The sequence below is a fragment of the Charadrius vociferus genome, unplaced genomic scaffold (genome assembly GCF_000708025.1).
Source record: "Charadrius vociferus isolate BGI_N301 unplaced genomic scaffold, ASM70802v2 scaffold498, whole genome shotgun sequence".
Taxonomy (NCBI): Eukaryota; Metazoa; Chordata; class Aves; order Charadriiformes; family Charadriidae; genus Charadrius; species Charadrius vociferus.
This window is the reverse complement of record NW_009649588.1, coordinates 2,303,447-2,317,140: the sequence shown is the minus strand read 5'-3', so window position 1 is coordinate 2,317,140 and position 13,694 is coordinate 2,303,447. Positions and strand designations below refer to the sequence as shown.

Sequence of the window (13,694 nt, the reverse complement as noted above, 5' to 3'; positions counted from 1 at the left end):
TATTTACCTTAAAATTTGGGAAAAGCCTAAGCTACTTGCTTAAAAGCAAAATTTTAAGGTAGACTGTGTGCTAGTTATTTAGCTATGTTACAAGAGCTGTTAAATTAAAAACAATTTAATAACTGAATGACTACATTAGAACATTAACGCTTATGGTTGCAGAACTGCAGAAGGCATCTAAAAAGTCTCTCTGTCCAGCAGAGAGAGTATTACTCACAAACTTTGCATGCTGCTTCTCTTCGTGTTCAGTTCTTTGTGTTCGCTTTCGCTTCTTTTATGAAGGGGAAAGGCAATGGTGGTTGGTTTTTTCTTCTTTGCTCCCCCCTCCTTTTTATCTCTAGAGCATTTCTCTCAATCTTGCACACCTATTCTTCAGGCAAATATTTAAAACTAGGTCATTATTATGCTTTTCTCACCGCTTTACTTGCTGTAATGGCAGCACTTCTTTGTTTTTATGTACAAATACTTGTAAGAGTATAATTTTTAAGGCATATTCTCCATCCTTGTCACTATATTGTTCATTGGCAACTTGTATTTAGGAAATAAGTATTCTAGTAAGTATAGTGACAAGTGGCCGTCAACTCTTCCCCTATATTGCTGCATGAGATTTATTTTCTGGAGTACTTTTGGTATCTAGAGATCAAAATTTTATCAGAAAATTCATGTATATTTAGTAAATGAAAATTTCAGAGCTTTTCATGTTGGCTGTGCTTAAAAATAAGACAGTTGATTTTGGACTTCATTCACATTTACACTAAAGCCATTTAAAACTTTCTTAATTATTAGAACAAAGGGACATGGCCTTATGACCCCTCCTGCCTGTGTCAGAGTGCCGTCAGCTTTAGGCATCTGTAGAATACACGGTCTAGACTTTGATCTCAGATTTTCAGAAAACCCTGGAATTACATTGTGTTTTTAATGATATATTTGATTTTATATTTATGTTGGTGATTACAAGTAGAACAAGATGATTCCTGAGATGGGCCACATTTTCACAGAAATCTAATTCCAGCCTTTGTGTTAATTTTGTTTGCATTTTCTTTGTCACACCATCTTTATTTCTTCAGAAAGAAAGTACAGACAAACTTCCTCCTTTTGTGATCACAAATCAGGTGGCATAATGCCAGGTTTCCATATTCTGGTACTGCTCAAATACGCCTGATATTTTCTTGTGCATGCAGGAAGACTTAATATTTTTCTTGACGTCTATATTGTGTATATTGAGTGTATATTAAGAACCTGATCCTGCCAACCCTTATTTGTACAAGAAATCTTTACTAATGTGATTCAGTCCTTTTATTTCACTTTCTAAAATTACATACATAACAATGTGAGCATTTTCAGTGTATCTCTTAGCTAGGGAATGTGAACGGTTGTGGAAACAAAAGAATTTATATATGTTGTTATTTTTTTTGAGGATATTGTTCTGTGAGATATCTATTTTAGGTTGTGTAAAGGTAGGAAATGGTGACCCTGAACTGCCAATTAAAATGCCTTAAATAGCTAATTATTCAGTTCTTTCATTTCTTTGTTTGCCTCCTGTATTTATTTCTACTTATGTTGAAGCATCCTGAAATTATTCATGCTTTAAGAAGCGATGACTTTTAGCCATATTGCTATTCGTATTTTGCCAGTATTAAGAGGGGGGCAAAGAACTTTATCTTATCTATGGGCAAGCTTTGAGATGCTTCAGAACAGCTGCAATGCATTTTTAAACCTGCAGACGTCACTATTCTGCCAATTAATTGTGCTACGCTAAATGTTCATATAGCGCGATGACCACATTTAAAATATATGTTGCTTCCATCTAGCAATTATAGCACTTTGTTTTTAATCTAAAACAATTTCGTCAGATTTATTTTAATATTGTTACTTCATTTTCAGTGTTTCACTAAAGGAAATAGTATGCTTTCCTTTTAACTTGTATAAGCCGTGTCCTAAGACTGTCTTTAATTATTAGTTATTGTTGTTTCAATACAGATTTATGAACTATTTATTTTGTGTCATATAACATACCATTTTTAAGCAACATTTTTCAATCTGAGCATAGCTTCCAGGAGGGCAAACTGCCCAGAACATCAGTGATCTCACAGTTATTACTTTGTGTCATATATAATCTTGTTTTTTCCTGCAACAAATAAATCTTTGGGCCTCCCTGCAAAAAACATTTGTGGTTACAGTATAATAAAAATAAACCGTTTGTCGTGACTGCAGCTGACATTTATCAGCCTATTTGTGGGTGCTCTTTCTCTCTCTGTATAATACGGAACATAATTTGTCACTTTGTAAATACATTCCAGCCTAAATCCCTGCCAGCATCTGTTAGTGTTTGAAGGATTAATGCACTGCACAGTGCATGTCTGCACTTTCAGGCAACAACATAGCTTATGATTATGGATCATGAGAGAAGAGGGAAAAAGGGTTCGTTTTGTATTTACTTAAACATTGTTGCCCTTTTGACCATCATGCTTTTCTCGTCTTGTTTGTCATCTGCAGTAGGGATGCTAACTTTCCTCTGTGTGTGTCAAGTCCTGCCGTAAGGTTTATAAATTGGTGTGTGCATAGCTGTACGGATAAGATAACACATCTTTAATTCTATGGATAATTAACAACAAAAATATTGTATTGCAATAGGGATGTTACTGATTTAATCTGTTTGGAAATTGTGTTTTTCCTGCCATTTCCAACAGATCCATTAACCTATTTACCTCCTATACTGCATATTTCTCAGCAACGCATAAACTGGGTTTATTTAGTCTTAAAAACTTCAAGTTGAGCAAGTTTTTCAAAGGAAACAAAGTCTGTACCTTCTAAATTATCCCAATGCTGTTTGCCTTGTTGCTATTTTGAAAAAGTGGCGTGCTATCGCTTCAAATCTTGCAGAATGAAAAGAATTGAAAGCATTTGAATAGGAGGCTCTCCACAGTCGAGATTTGGTTACATGTTCCCAGGCTCCCTCGATTACTCTGTAAACAAGAAGATATGTTTATTAGAGTAGTAAACCATATACGTGTAATATATTGCCAAGATTATTTGAGATTCCCCAAGAAAAATTCAAATGAGCTTTACAGGAATGGGTGTTTGGAGAGGGAAAGTGATGATCTATATCCAGGGAAACAAAAAAATCCAGCTAAAAGTAGGCTCTCAAGTAATAGCCATAGTTCACGTACATAAAGAGCCAAACAAATTCCTAATGCCAAAACCTATGGTAGATTATTTTTTTTAAATGCATGTAATTTCTTGTTATTGATGCAGATGTGTACTGCCTGCAATGGAACCATGTGCATCCAGGAAAAATCAGGGGCATTTGGAGCCTACAAATTGAAGTATTCTGAAATTATAGTCTAGTAATTTTTTGTGTTTCTTTGTTCTCTCTGGCTAAGGAATAAATAATTTTAAAAATGTCCTTAGGAGACTGACTTATCTTATTCTTTTTTAAGCATGATTTAGGATTGCGATGACATAGTTTACTTCTCTGAAGATACTGATTTCAGAAAAAGATGCAGATGTTTTTCCTTTCTAATTATTTATGAAGATATAAAAGGCCGAATTTACCGAGATACTGGTCTAAGAGTTAACTATATGTAAAGATTGTGAAATAACATTGCTTATTGTAGTGGTATTTATTGCAGAAGATTTATTAAAAAAAGATATTAAAATGGGAAAAATTAAGCAACCACAAAGAAATGAGTAACTGTGTTTTGAATTTCTTTTTATGTGTAGATTTACTAATAGACAGAGATACAGTTTTACAATTATTGGGGAATTTAAAATCACTGTTGCATGACCAAGAAAGCCCTTTCACATCCAACTTAAATATACAGACTATACCTAAAGACTTCAATCACATTGTTCTATTTGTGACATAGATTTTAAATTATAAGTAAATTGAATATTTGGAAGAAGGAAAAACATTGCTGTGAATAGTGATTTGTTTAAAAGTGAGGACGGAATGCCATGTTGCTCTATGGCATCCTCAGAAACTGAACTTCTTTGTATCAGGTCGTCTTTATCAGTCTTCCAGGTCTCTTGTCCTCAGAATTTCAGTGGCTCATTTGTTGCCTTTATGTTTATTCTCTAGCTAAAGGAGGACCCAGGCTTCTCTGTTGCTTTCATAACCCAGTTGAGCTCAACAGTGAAAGCCCCAGTTCAGGTGTTTGTTCTAGACTGTCATGTGTGGGGAGCTGCCCTTGCAACTCTAAGACATTCATTTGCAGTAGAGTCCTACTACAGCTTGAGAGCTTCAGGTTTTCTGAAGAGGCCTCTTACTGCTCCAAGTTGTAGATGATGCCAAAAAGATAGACACTGTTCTCTGCCAAACATCCATAAATTTTCTGGAGAAGCGATAGAGACAAGGAGGGTGATGATGATGATAATAATAATTCCATTTTCATAATAAAATGTAGGCCCAAGGATGACCAGCACTTTGTAGGCTCTTACTGACCCATTAGGTCACTCGCCTTTACTTGACTTTGATGAAGGAAACCCCTGCCAGAATTCCATTTTTGGGAAGAAGATGAAGACCTAGTTACTTAAGCAGGAAGAACCAGGCTTTACAAAATGAGGTTTTGAGCAAGCTCACACACAGCGTGAACACAGGTTTGACAGGATTGAGCTAGATGGATAGTGGAAAAATTTACACCAGTGAATTACAACCAAAATACAGGTAAAACAAGTATGTTGGGAAATAGTGAAACCAAGTATTACTAAATAAATTTTCTTTCTAATGAAAGAAAGAAAATCCTTTTCATCTCTGAGTTTCATGAAGAATCACAGTCAGTCCCAGCTATTTCCTTGTACATCACACACCTGGGTTGATAAAATAATAAATATTTAGGAAATTGGTTTGTGTCACATACCTTCTTCTCTTGCATAAAGTGAATGACAATCTGAAAGTACTGTATAGAAATTGCTGATATTGGGGGGTGGAGGGGAGAAAAACTAGGAAAACGAGTGTAAAACTGTTCTGCCATGATGTTTTCTAATGGACTTTATCAAGGTGTATCAAACGTAGCGGAAGAACATATTATTAGAGTATCTAGCATGTATGTTGGATTACTCTTAAAGATTCATCTGTCCCAGTCAGTTCCACGAGTGGTAGCTGTGCAGCATTCGAAGTGTCCAAGGAGACGAAGCTGGCATTGCATAAATACAGTTTTGCATGAAGTACCAAATGTTGCCTGCATTAGGGACAATAATACTTACAGTCCTAATCCTGAGTGAGAGCCTTTTTCCCTATTAGGTACCTCCATAAATAGTGCATGGCACTGGCTGTTGACTGTCGTAAGCTATGTCTCAAATTGTCAGACGTGCTTCTAAAACATCCTCTCATGTCCTCAACGTGGAAATATGAGTTGATTTGGGCATTACTTGTCGTATGCTGAGTTTTGATTATTTGTTTACTTTACCTATTTTAAGGTAATTCCACAGACTTTTCATCAGGTTCGATGTCAAATTCTTTTTTTCCTGAAGATTTTCTGTTTCTCACACTGCATATGAGAACTATTTGCATTGCAAGATGTTGTCATCAAGATTTTTCTTCATCAACTTAAACTGCTTTTTGCCAATTTATTGTATTTTCAGTTCTTCAAAGTCAGGTATTTTTGTTGTTGTGCTGTGTATTCGTTTTTGAGTTAAGGACTTTTAAATATTGAAGCTATATACATGGTATTTTTTGAGAGTGAAATTATACAGTAAATTATCTAGTGTCCACTATGTTACATTTTAAGTAGGCCCTTACGAAATGACTTGTGCTTACATAAGATCCAGGGGCTACAGCATATTTATTAAGACTCTTCAACTCTGTATGAAACTGGAGCAGTCAGAAGTAATGGTGTCTGCTGAAAGATTCTTTATCATATGAATTTACTTTTAGTCATCTATTATTTATTTCAGCTATTTTATATGCCATTATAATAAATATTATGACAGAGAAAGCTTTTATGCTTCAACTTATTGTACTGCTCTTCACTTCCTTGCAATCCTTCAGGAAAATGTAGCTATGCTTTACCTATATTTAACGTAAATCATCACTTACATTTGAATGAAAAATTCACTATGAAAAAAGGCTCCTTCTTCAATACCAAGACACAAATGCACAATCATGTTTACTGCCAAACTACTCTAGCATGCAGTGTTCATTTTTAAACAGTTTTTAAGCTGTAAAGTGAATCCATTGCATATAGTGAAATTGCCTGCTTTCTGGATGTTTTCACTTTCTTGTTAGTTTCTGGCTCGATAAGCATTTTTCTAGCATGAGTGCAAAATATAACCAATTGCACTTAAGCATTCTTAATATTTTTGCTCCAATAGGGAGCAGCTTAGATACAAAACTAACCAAACTGTTTTCTGGTGTTATTTAGAATAATGAAACTTACGTGGAAATATTGATAAAATGCTTTTAAAACTGGACTTAAAACTGTGAAATACAAGATAAATTTTTTTCTTTGCGCTTTTCAAAATGTGACTGTGTTGTGTGCAAAAGAGGACTTGGTAGGAACCAGCGAATGATCCGCCTTCAGCCGTTTCCTCAAAGACAGGATGTTGGTGCCTGGACATTGGTAGCCTTGAACTGCTTTTCGGGCTTCCGGAAATGCAAATTCTCACCATGCCAAAAGCACTGTTTCAGTTGGTTCTAGCTGGCCCTGTTTTCGCAAGGTTCGGTAGAGAGCAGAAGCGTGTCCGCCGCTTGTGTCTGTTCTGCTTTTGGCCAGTTTGCGAAGCTGGTCTCAGTCGAGTTGTGAAGGTGGGTCTGGACACTGTTGGGACATTTGTCCCAGGGATCTGCACCGGGGGGCACTCGCTCATTTTGCACAGGTTCTCAACAGCGCCGCATAGAAATGATGCTGTGATTTAGAAGTGAGCTCTTTAAATTATTCTACACTCATTCTGTTTCCTCTTAAATGATGTAAATGAAAATAAAGTAGTAGAGGCAGCATTAATATCTTTTGTCGATTTCATTTTAAAAATTCTAGTTTTCTGCCTTCATGTGTTGATTTTACGATGTCAGTTTTAAAACTGTCTTCTGTATTTGGGAAAGTGACAAGTCCCATTTAAGATTTCACAACATAAAATGAGGCATAATTCAGTACTGAAAATATGTGAAGTGAAATGGTGAGAGACATCAGCATAATACAATTATGACACATTAGATCAGGATTTGCAGCATACCATTAACAGTCAGTTCTGACTGTGGTTTACAATTACAGTTATGATGCCTTTTAGCAAAAATGGTTTTTATTTTTATTTTTTATTAAAAAACATGTTTTCTTTTCCTATAAATAACAGAATATGTGCTATCTAGGATTATTGGGAAAGAGGGAAAGCATTGTAACAAAGGTTATACTGAACTACTGTAAGAAAGCAAACAAAAAACCTTCTACTTGTCATTGATTGGAGATATTCTTTAATTATTAAGAGCATACCTTGCAAGTATATTGCCTTATTCATAGCTTTTTTAGAGGAAATGGTGACGTAGAAGTGGGAAAATTTGGAATGAAAATGATTTGATACTAAAGGCCTGGCATTTCACGTTCTCAAACTGTGGTAGGAATTGATGGTCTACAAAATACCTCTGTGGAGTGGGAGGTGCTTGAATCTCAGTTGACAAGGGAAAATCTGAAGCAGAAAAGTTGAGGAACTTGCCTAACCTCATGGTATGTAAACTGATCCCTTCCTCAGTTACCCTTTGGAGGGAATACTCCCGCTTGGCTTTTTGCATGCCTTCGGAAGCTGCAGTGGCGAGTTCTGATCCGACTGCTTTGAATGTCACATGCTTCAGTTTCTCCTATGGCGAAAACAGCGCAAATGGGCATCTCGGTGCTCAGTGTGTGTTTTGTGTATACATGCAGGACATACAGGCTGTTACCGTCAGGTTTTTAAAAAGCAAAAGCAAGGAGAAAGTTGAAAAAAAAATAATTGCCATTTGCCTTTGCTGACCTATTCAATGGAAAAAGTTACTAAAGCCATCCTTTTTTTCCTTCTCCATTTTCCTTTTTCAGATCATTTTATATACAATTTCCTGAATTTCCTAACAAATGTTTTCTTTGTCTTTTTCTGTAACTGAATGTGTATCAAAGCTAAAAGAAGAAAAGGTGAAATAGTGTTAAATTGTGTGAAATAAATTATCTTACTGGCTGAAGAAAATGGAGTATGAATAGAAAGGTAGTGTCATTTCATTGATGGAACTGGTTCAGAGGAAACATAGTTCGCATTAGCTATCTAACAGTGGACCATTTATCAATTTCAGTAATTTATTTACGATCTTTAAATTTCTGATTTTTACATTTTCAATATATTCATCCACAAATCCAGGCCAATCTTAGTCTGTGTAATTTCTATTTCTGAAAGAGTTTTGGAGGCATCATACTTTTTTTTTTCTTTTGGACTTGAAATACATGGACACCTCTCTTCCATTCTTGGGATCAGTAGCAGAAGCCTAACAGGTGACGCCGAGAGGAAAAGCATTACCTGAGTAGTATTGCATGGACTTGAATGTGTGTCCCCAAGAGGACAGTAGCTAACAGCTTGTGGTATAGTCTGTTGAACTGCTCGATCATTATTTTTTGTCCCTGTATTTGTAGCATTCTTGTCCTTTTACCCTTGGGAGAGACAGGAGAATGTTTCCACTGAGGAAAGCAGAAGAAAACAAGCCCAACTATTCACACTACTGCTCTGTTAAGTAAACAGTTTTGAACTGCAAAGTTGAAGAGAAGTTGTTATGGAGCTCTATTGCATAATCATCTTTCTCAAGTCTCTGACCATCAAACAGAACGAAATATTTGCCCAGTGGGGCAAAATGAATCCCAGAATGATGTGCATCTTGTGAGCGTAAAAAAAAAAACTCGTTGTAACAAATTTGGGTTTAGCATTTTCAGCCTTCATCAATTGATACTTCCTGATGGGAACTGGACCTGTCTGAATTTTAGTTGTGTTTGTTTTGCTGCCCTGATAATTCTGGCTGGAGTGGGACAAAAAGAATTTGAGTGACATACTGTTTAAACCCAACCTGTAAGTTAATTGTAGCAGGCAGAATGGGTGCTAGCAAAATAGAAAACAGATGTAGAGAGAAAAGTACCAAATGTAATGGAACATGGAGATCAGATGAATTGCTTGAACTTGAGAGACAAAGGGAGCACTCTTCTTTGCTTCCTTCTGCGCTGACATGCGTGCTGCTTCCTTTTGTTCCTCCAGAAATGCTCACTGTATTACCTTGTGGTCAAAGTAGACCTCCCATTGCACCGGGGTGCTAACAAAACTCCTATTGCCTCTCTGCTCAAGTGCTGCCTTTCATTGCATAGTGCCACTGTCTGCTCCATCTTTTTCTTACTCTTTCTTTTAGTAGTTCTAATGTCCAGTCTGAACCATGAGCTTTATATGCAGGTGTAGGTAGCACGTTGGACTTACATGAAGTGTCCCTCTACTTTCCTTTTTCCTGAGTCAGCTCAGCAGCGTGGACTGAAAGCTGACATGTTTAGGTTTGGGGAGAGTACAGGGCTTTTGCCGGCTTTCTCTTCTGTACCAGAGTTTACGTGGTGTTGGCCAGCGGAGAGTCTAAAAGTGAGGGTGAGCACAAATACCCGTGGTCATAATTCCATAGGGGATCTATGTGACTTGTATGTCATGATGGTTTTTATTTTGCAGAGGATCATAGATATCTTAAAGTATAGTGTTTTTGGGAGAACTAAAGACAGCTGTTGGGTGTTGCAGTGCAGACACACAGCTGCAGTCCGATGGAACGTAGTGCAGAACTGTGGCCTGAAAGAGCCACAGTCCACTGGGTTCTGGGGTGACTTCCACTGTACAAGTTGCAATGAAAATAGACTCTTGGTTCAGTTTCTTCTGAGATTTGGAGTGTAAGCATTTCAAAAGATCTGAGAACAGGGATCTTAAAGCTGAAAATGTTTAAAGAGTTGTTTCGGTGGTGTCTAACGTTAGCACCTTCAGGTTAACCTGTCAGTTTGTGGGATTGCACGTCCTCCTCTAGGTGAAAAGTTGGTTTTAAGAACATACGCAGTTTCTTTAGAAGGTATTATGCACTAGTAAACTCTTATTGTAGGAAAAACTGTGTAGGCTGAGCAGTTGTTTTCTATACTCATTTTATACTGTCTTTTATATCACCTGCTACAAACAATAGATTGTTTTGGATTAATATGTGCAGTTTTTAATTTAGCTGTTTTTTATAGAGTATTTGTCTATTGGCATGGTATGTAAAAAATACCATGCGTTATGAATAATGCTTACTCTACTTTTTATTTCATGAGTTACACAGGCGAAATGGAAGAAAAAAAGATACCATATTAACCTTAACACTGCCTTGTGTCGATTCATTGTAGTCTATAAAGCTGTGTCTTAAATAGTGTATGTTTTTAGCAGAACCACAAAATTGCAATGCTACTTTTGGCACGAAATGTTGTGATCGTCCATTCTTTTTGATGATTTGTATTCACTTTGGGGTTATAATGTTAAACAAGGGAATTGGACAAGTTTCATAACACATTTACTGTAACATGATACTGTGAACTCAACTTGCTGTTATTTATCTTTTTTTATATTTTCTCTTGTTCCAGCATAAAGCCAAGGTAGAAGCAATGACCTTAGACCTTGCTTCTCTTCAGAGTGTGCAGCACTTTGCTGAAGCATTCAAATCCAAGAATGTGTAAGTACTCAGAAAATTACATGTAATAATTTCTTGTTATTTTAATGTCTTTATCAGCTGAGCACAGTTGGCAGAATTCACCATAGTTGGACTGAGCAGCAACTACAGTTAGTGAATAATCTTTTCACGGGATTTTTTTTTAGCATAAATTGAAGATCATTTGTTTTCATCTTAAAAAAAATAATTACAGCGCTCTTATTATTCCATGTGTAGCCCCAGCTTTAAAGGGAGCATCGATACCCCTGTGGCTACTGAAAAAGGCCAAAGCTGAACTGCATAAAAACCGGCTCAGGCTACTTTTATCAGTTTTGCAGTGGTTTGGAAGAGGTCAGAGATGAGCAATTAATGCACTCCTTGTCTTACTTTCTTTTCTAACCTTCTCTCTCTCTCTTTTTATTTTTAAAGCGTTAAAAAAATACTGTTATGAGCCAGAGAGCTCCATTTTCCAGACCTGTATTTTGAATGGGGGGGAGGGGGAGTCAAAATGACATAATTTAACAATACACTAATTTATATGGAGATAATCAGGTTAGCTTCCAAATGGTTTGTTTAATTTAGCTTGAACAGAACAATGAATCTCTAAATTGAAGAAATTATTTGAAATCTTTAAGTGCCAACACTTGACAATAAATTCCGCATTTTGTGCTTTTATCCACAGTTTGACCCATTGATTGTTGTGACTATTCAAACTTAGCTTTCTTCTGCAAATATTTCTGTAACACATATACATCTTACTGTACTTCTCAAGAGAATATGGCCTCTTAGACAGCTTTGAAAATATATTGTCTTAGGGAAAATATATAACAAAGAATGTTTTTTCACTTTTGAAATACTGCCAAAGCTAAATCTCACATGGATAGACAGATGACATTTTAGTACTTATAGGTCTTTTAGATTCAAAGAATTGTCAAAACTGACTTCTAACACAAGTTCCTTTACTGCCAAAATCCTTGGTAACAATATTTTCTTATCATATATCATCTTCATATATTAAAACTTCCTTGAAATAGAAAGACAAATTCTTGCAGTATTGCTGCTTTAATACTAACTTGGTTTCATAATATAAGAACAGTAGTTGTTTTAGTTTAGCTTCTTCATGCTTTTAATGTGCTACCTTTCTTTAAAAACTGTATGCTACAGTGAAAAGTTAAACCCACCCTTCCAAATGCAGCTCTTAACTTGATTTGTGTGGTACAGGTCCGTCCTATCATGGTCATCCTAGCTACTCCTTTTGGTATGCATGTTTATAAATCCTTAGAACGCAACGTGCTTAAATCAACTTTTGCCAGAGAACTTAGAAAATGAGAAGATACAGAATCAGCAAACATATAGAATTAGTAAGACCTGTTTTACTTTTGTTGGCGTACATTATTTCACCAGCATGGGCCTGTTAAGCTACATTGTCAGTGATGGACAGGTTTTACTAATGTTTTACTCTCATTTTATTTGGAAAAATTTTAGTAATAGGCAGCATTTATAGCCTCTGCCTTGTCTTCAGATATTTCTGTCTCAAATCTGTGCTCAGTTGTGTGTGTGCCTGGTAGGACTACTCCAAGCATTATAGGGAAGTCTAAGGTCTGTATCTGTTGTGAGACTTACGGGGTTTTGACCAAAATGAATTTCCAGTTATATTTTGTTTAAAGTCTGAGGCTGGATGGAAACCAGACCCCACACACTGCCTGTAGCAGTAGATCTTTTATCTGATGCAGATACAGAAGAGTTACCTTACAATCATCTGCACTGGCAGGAGAATGGACTGGAAGACCTACTAGGTCTTTCTGGCTCTGATTTTTTGTGATTTAACTATGTCTGGATATGGTCAGAAAAGCAATTATGTGGCAGTAGCATCTTATTACTACAATGCTAGCTCTCTGTGTTTTCCAGCCCTAATGTACACTAACTACTTTTGTCTCTTCGTTTATTTGTTTTCCTGTAGCGTCCAGAGGCTTTTGTCAGATCCGTGATTCCTTTGCATTAGTAGCTTTATGAGCAACTGAAAGAAATCTCACAGGCTGCAGTGACAGACTGAGTCTTGTTCTTTATGCTTTGGCAAGTCTGTCAGCTGGTAGCCTAACTTTTTAAAAAGGCTTTGATATCTCTGATGTCATGCACCTGTAGGAGAAGGTGTACTGTGGCACACTCTCCCCAGTTCCCATGAGGTAGCTGTAAGTCCTGTTAATGAGCATAGGAAATACGTTATGAGAGTTTTCTTTCTCATGAAATGTCTTACAAATTCATTCACAATCAAGTGGTAGGAAAAGCAACTAAGTGGTTTTTTTCTAAACAAAACTACCATTTGCGTTCTGAGTTGTATAGGTCTTGGTTTCTGGGGAAAAACTACAATAATTTTAAAGTGTGAAGGAGAAATTGAGTATGAACGCATGCATTTTAATAAAGATCCGTATTTTTATTTCTCACAACAGGTTATGTGAAGAGGCCTTTAGTATTCAGTGGTGAAAATCTTAAACTTCTGAGTGCAGATAGTTTTATTGTCTGTTCGATTTCTCCAGTCCACTATTGCTTTCTGGGACACTTTGGTGTTCCACAGAATGTGTTGGTCTTGGTGACACCTGACCTAATAACGGAAAATTTATAAAATAGAGAATAGATTTGCTTGTCTTCTGAAATTCTGCTTTTCTGGGATCCTATGTGGCTCTAGGTACTATTTGTTGTCAGCAGATATATGGGTGTAATCATAGTCACATCACAGCCTGGGAGCCTGTTTGTCCTGGTTGATAGCTATAGGAAAAGAGTCTTCCAGGCCTGTGTTTCACAGCTCTCTTCCTGGATCAGAAAACTAAAATGGAACTACTCCAGAAAAAGGATCCCTAAATTTCCTGCAGTTAAACCAGCAAGACCTATTGCAGCTGGGGAAGGTGGTGGTGGGATTGCAGGGACCAGAGGGAAAATTGCTGAGATTGTAAATCAAATAACTTGTAGGGGGAAAAAAGCCCACCTTCTTGAATGTGCTTGAGAATCTGAGAGATTGTGGAAACTACATGAAGAATGAAGAAATGTCATCCTCTGCTCAGCAGGA

At 36.6% G+C, this 13,694-nt stretch overlaps 1 protein-coding gene across 1 annotated transcript in view; it reads left to right on the top strand.

The window, feature by feature from the left end:
- Window positions 1–13,694, top strand: part of WWOX (WW domain containing oxidoreductase) — a 527,431-nt gene that overhangs the window by 101,619 nt on the left and 412,118 nt on the right. Inside the window, exon 5 of the mRNA XM_009890387.1 lies at window positions 10,569–10,657. Within this exon, the coding sequence (XP_009888689.1) occupies window positions 10,569–10,657 (89 nt within the window). The remainder of the gene's footprint in view (window positions 1–10,568; window positions 10,658–13,694) is intronic.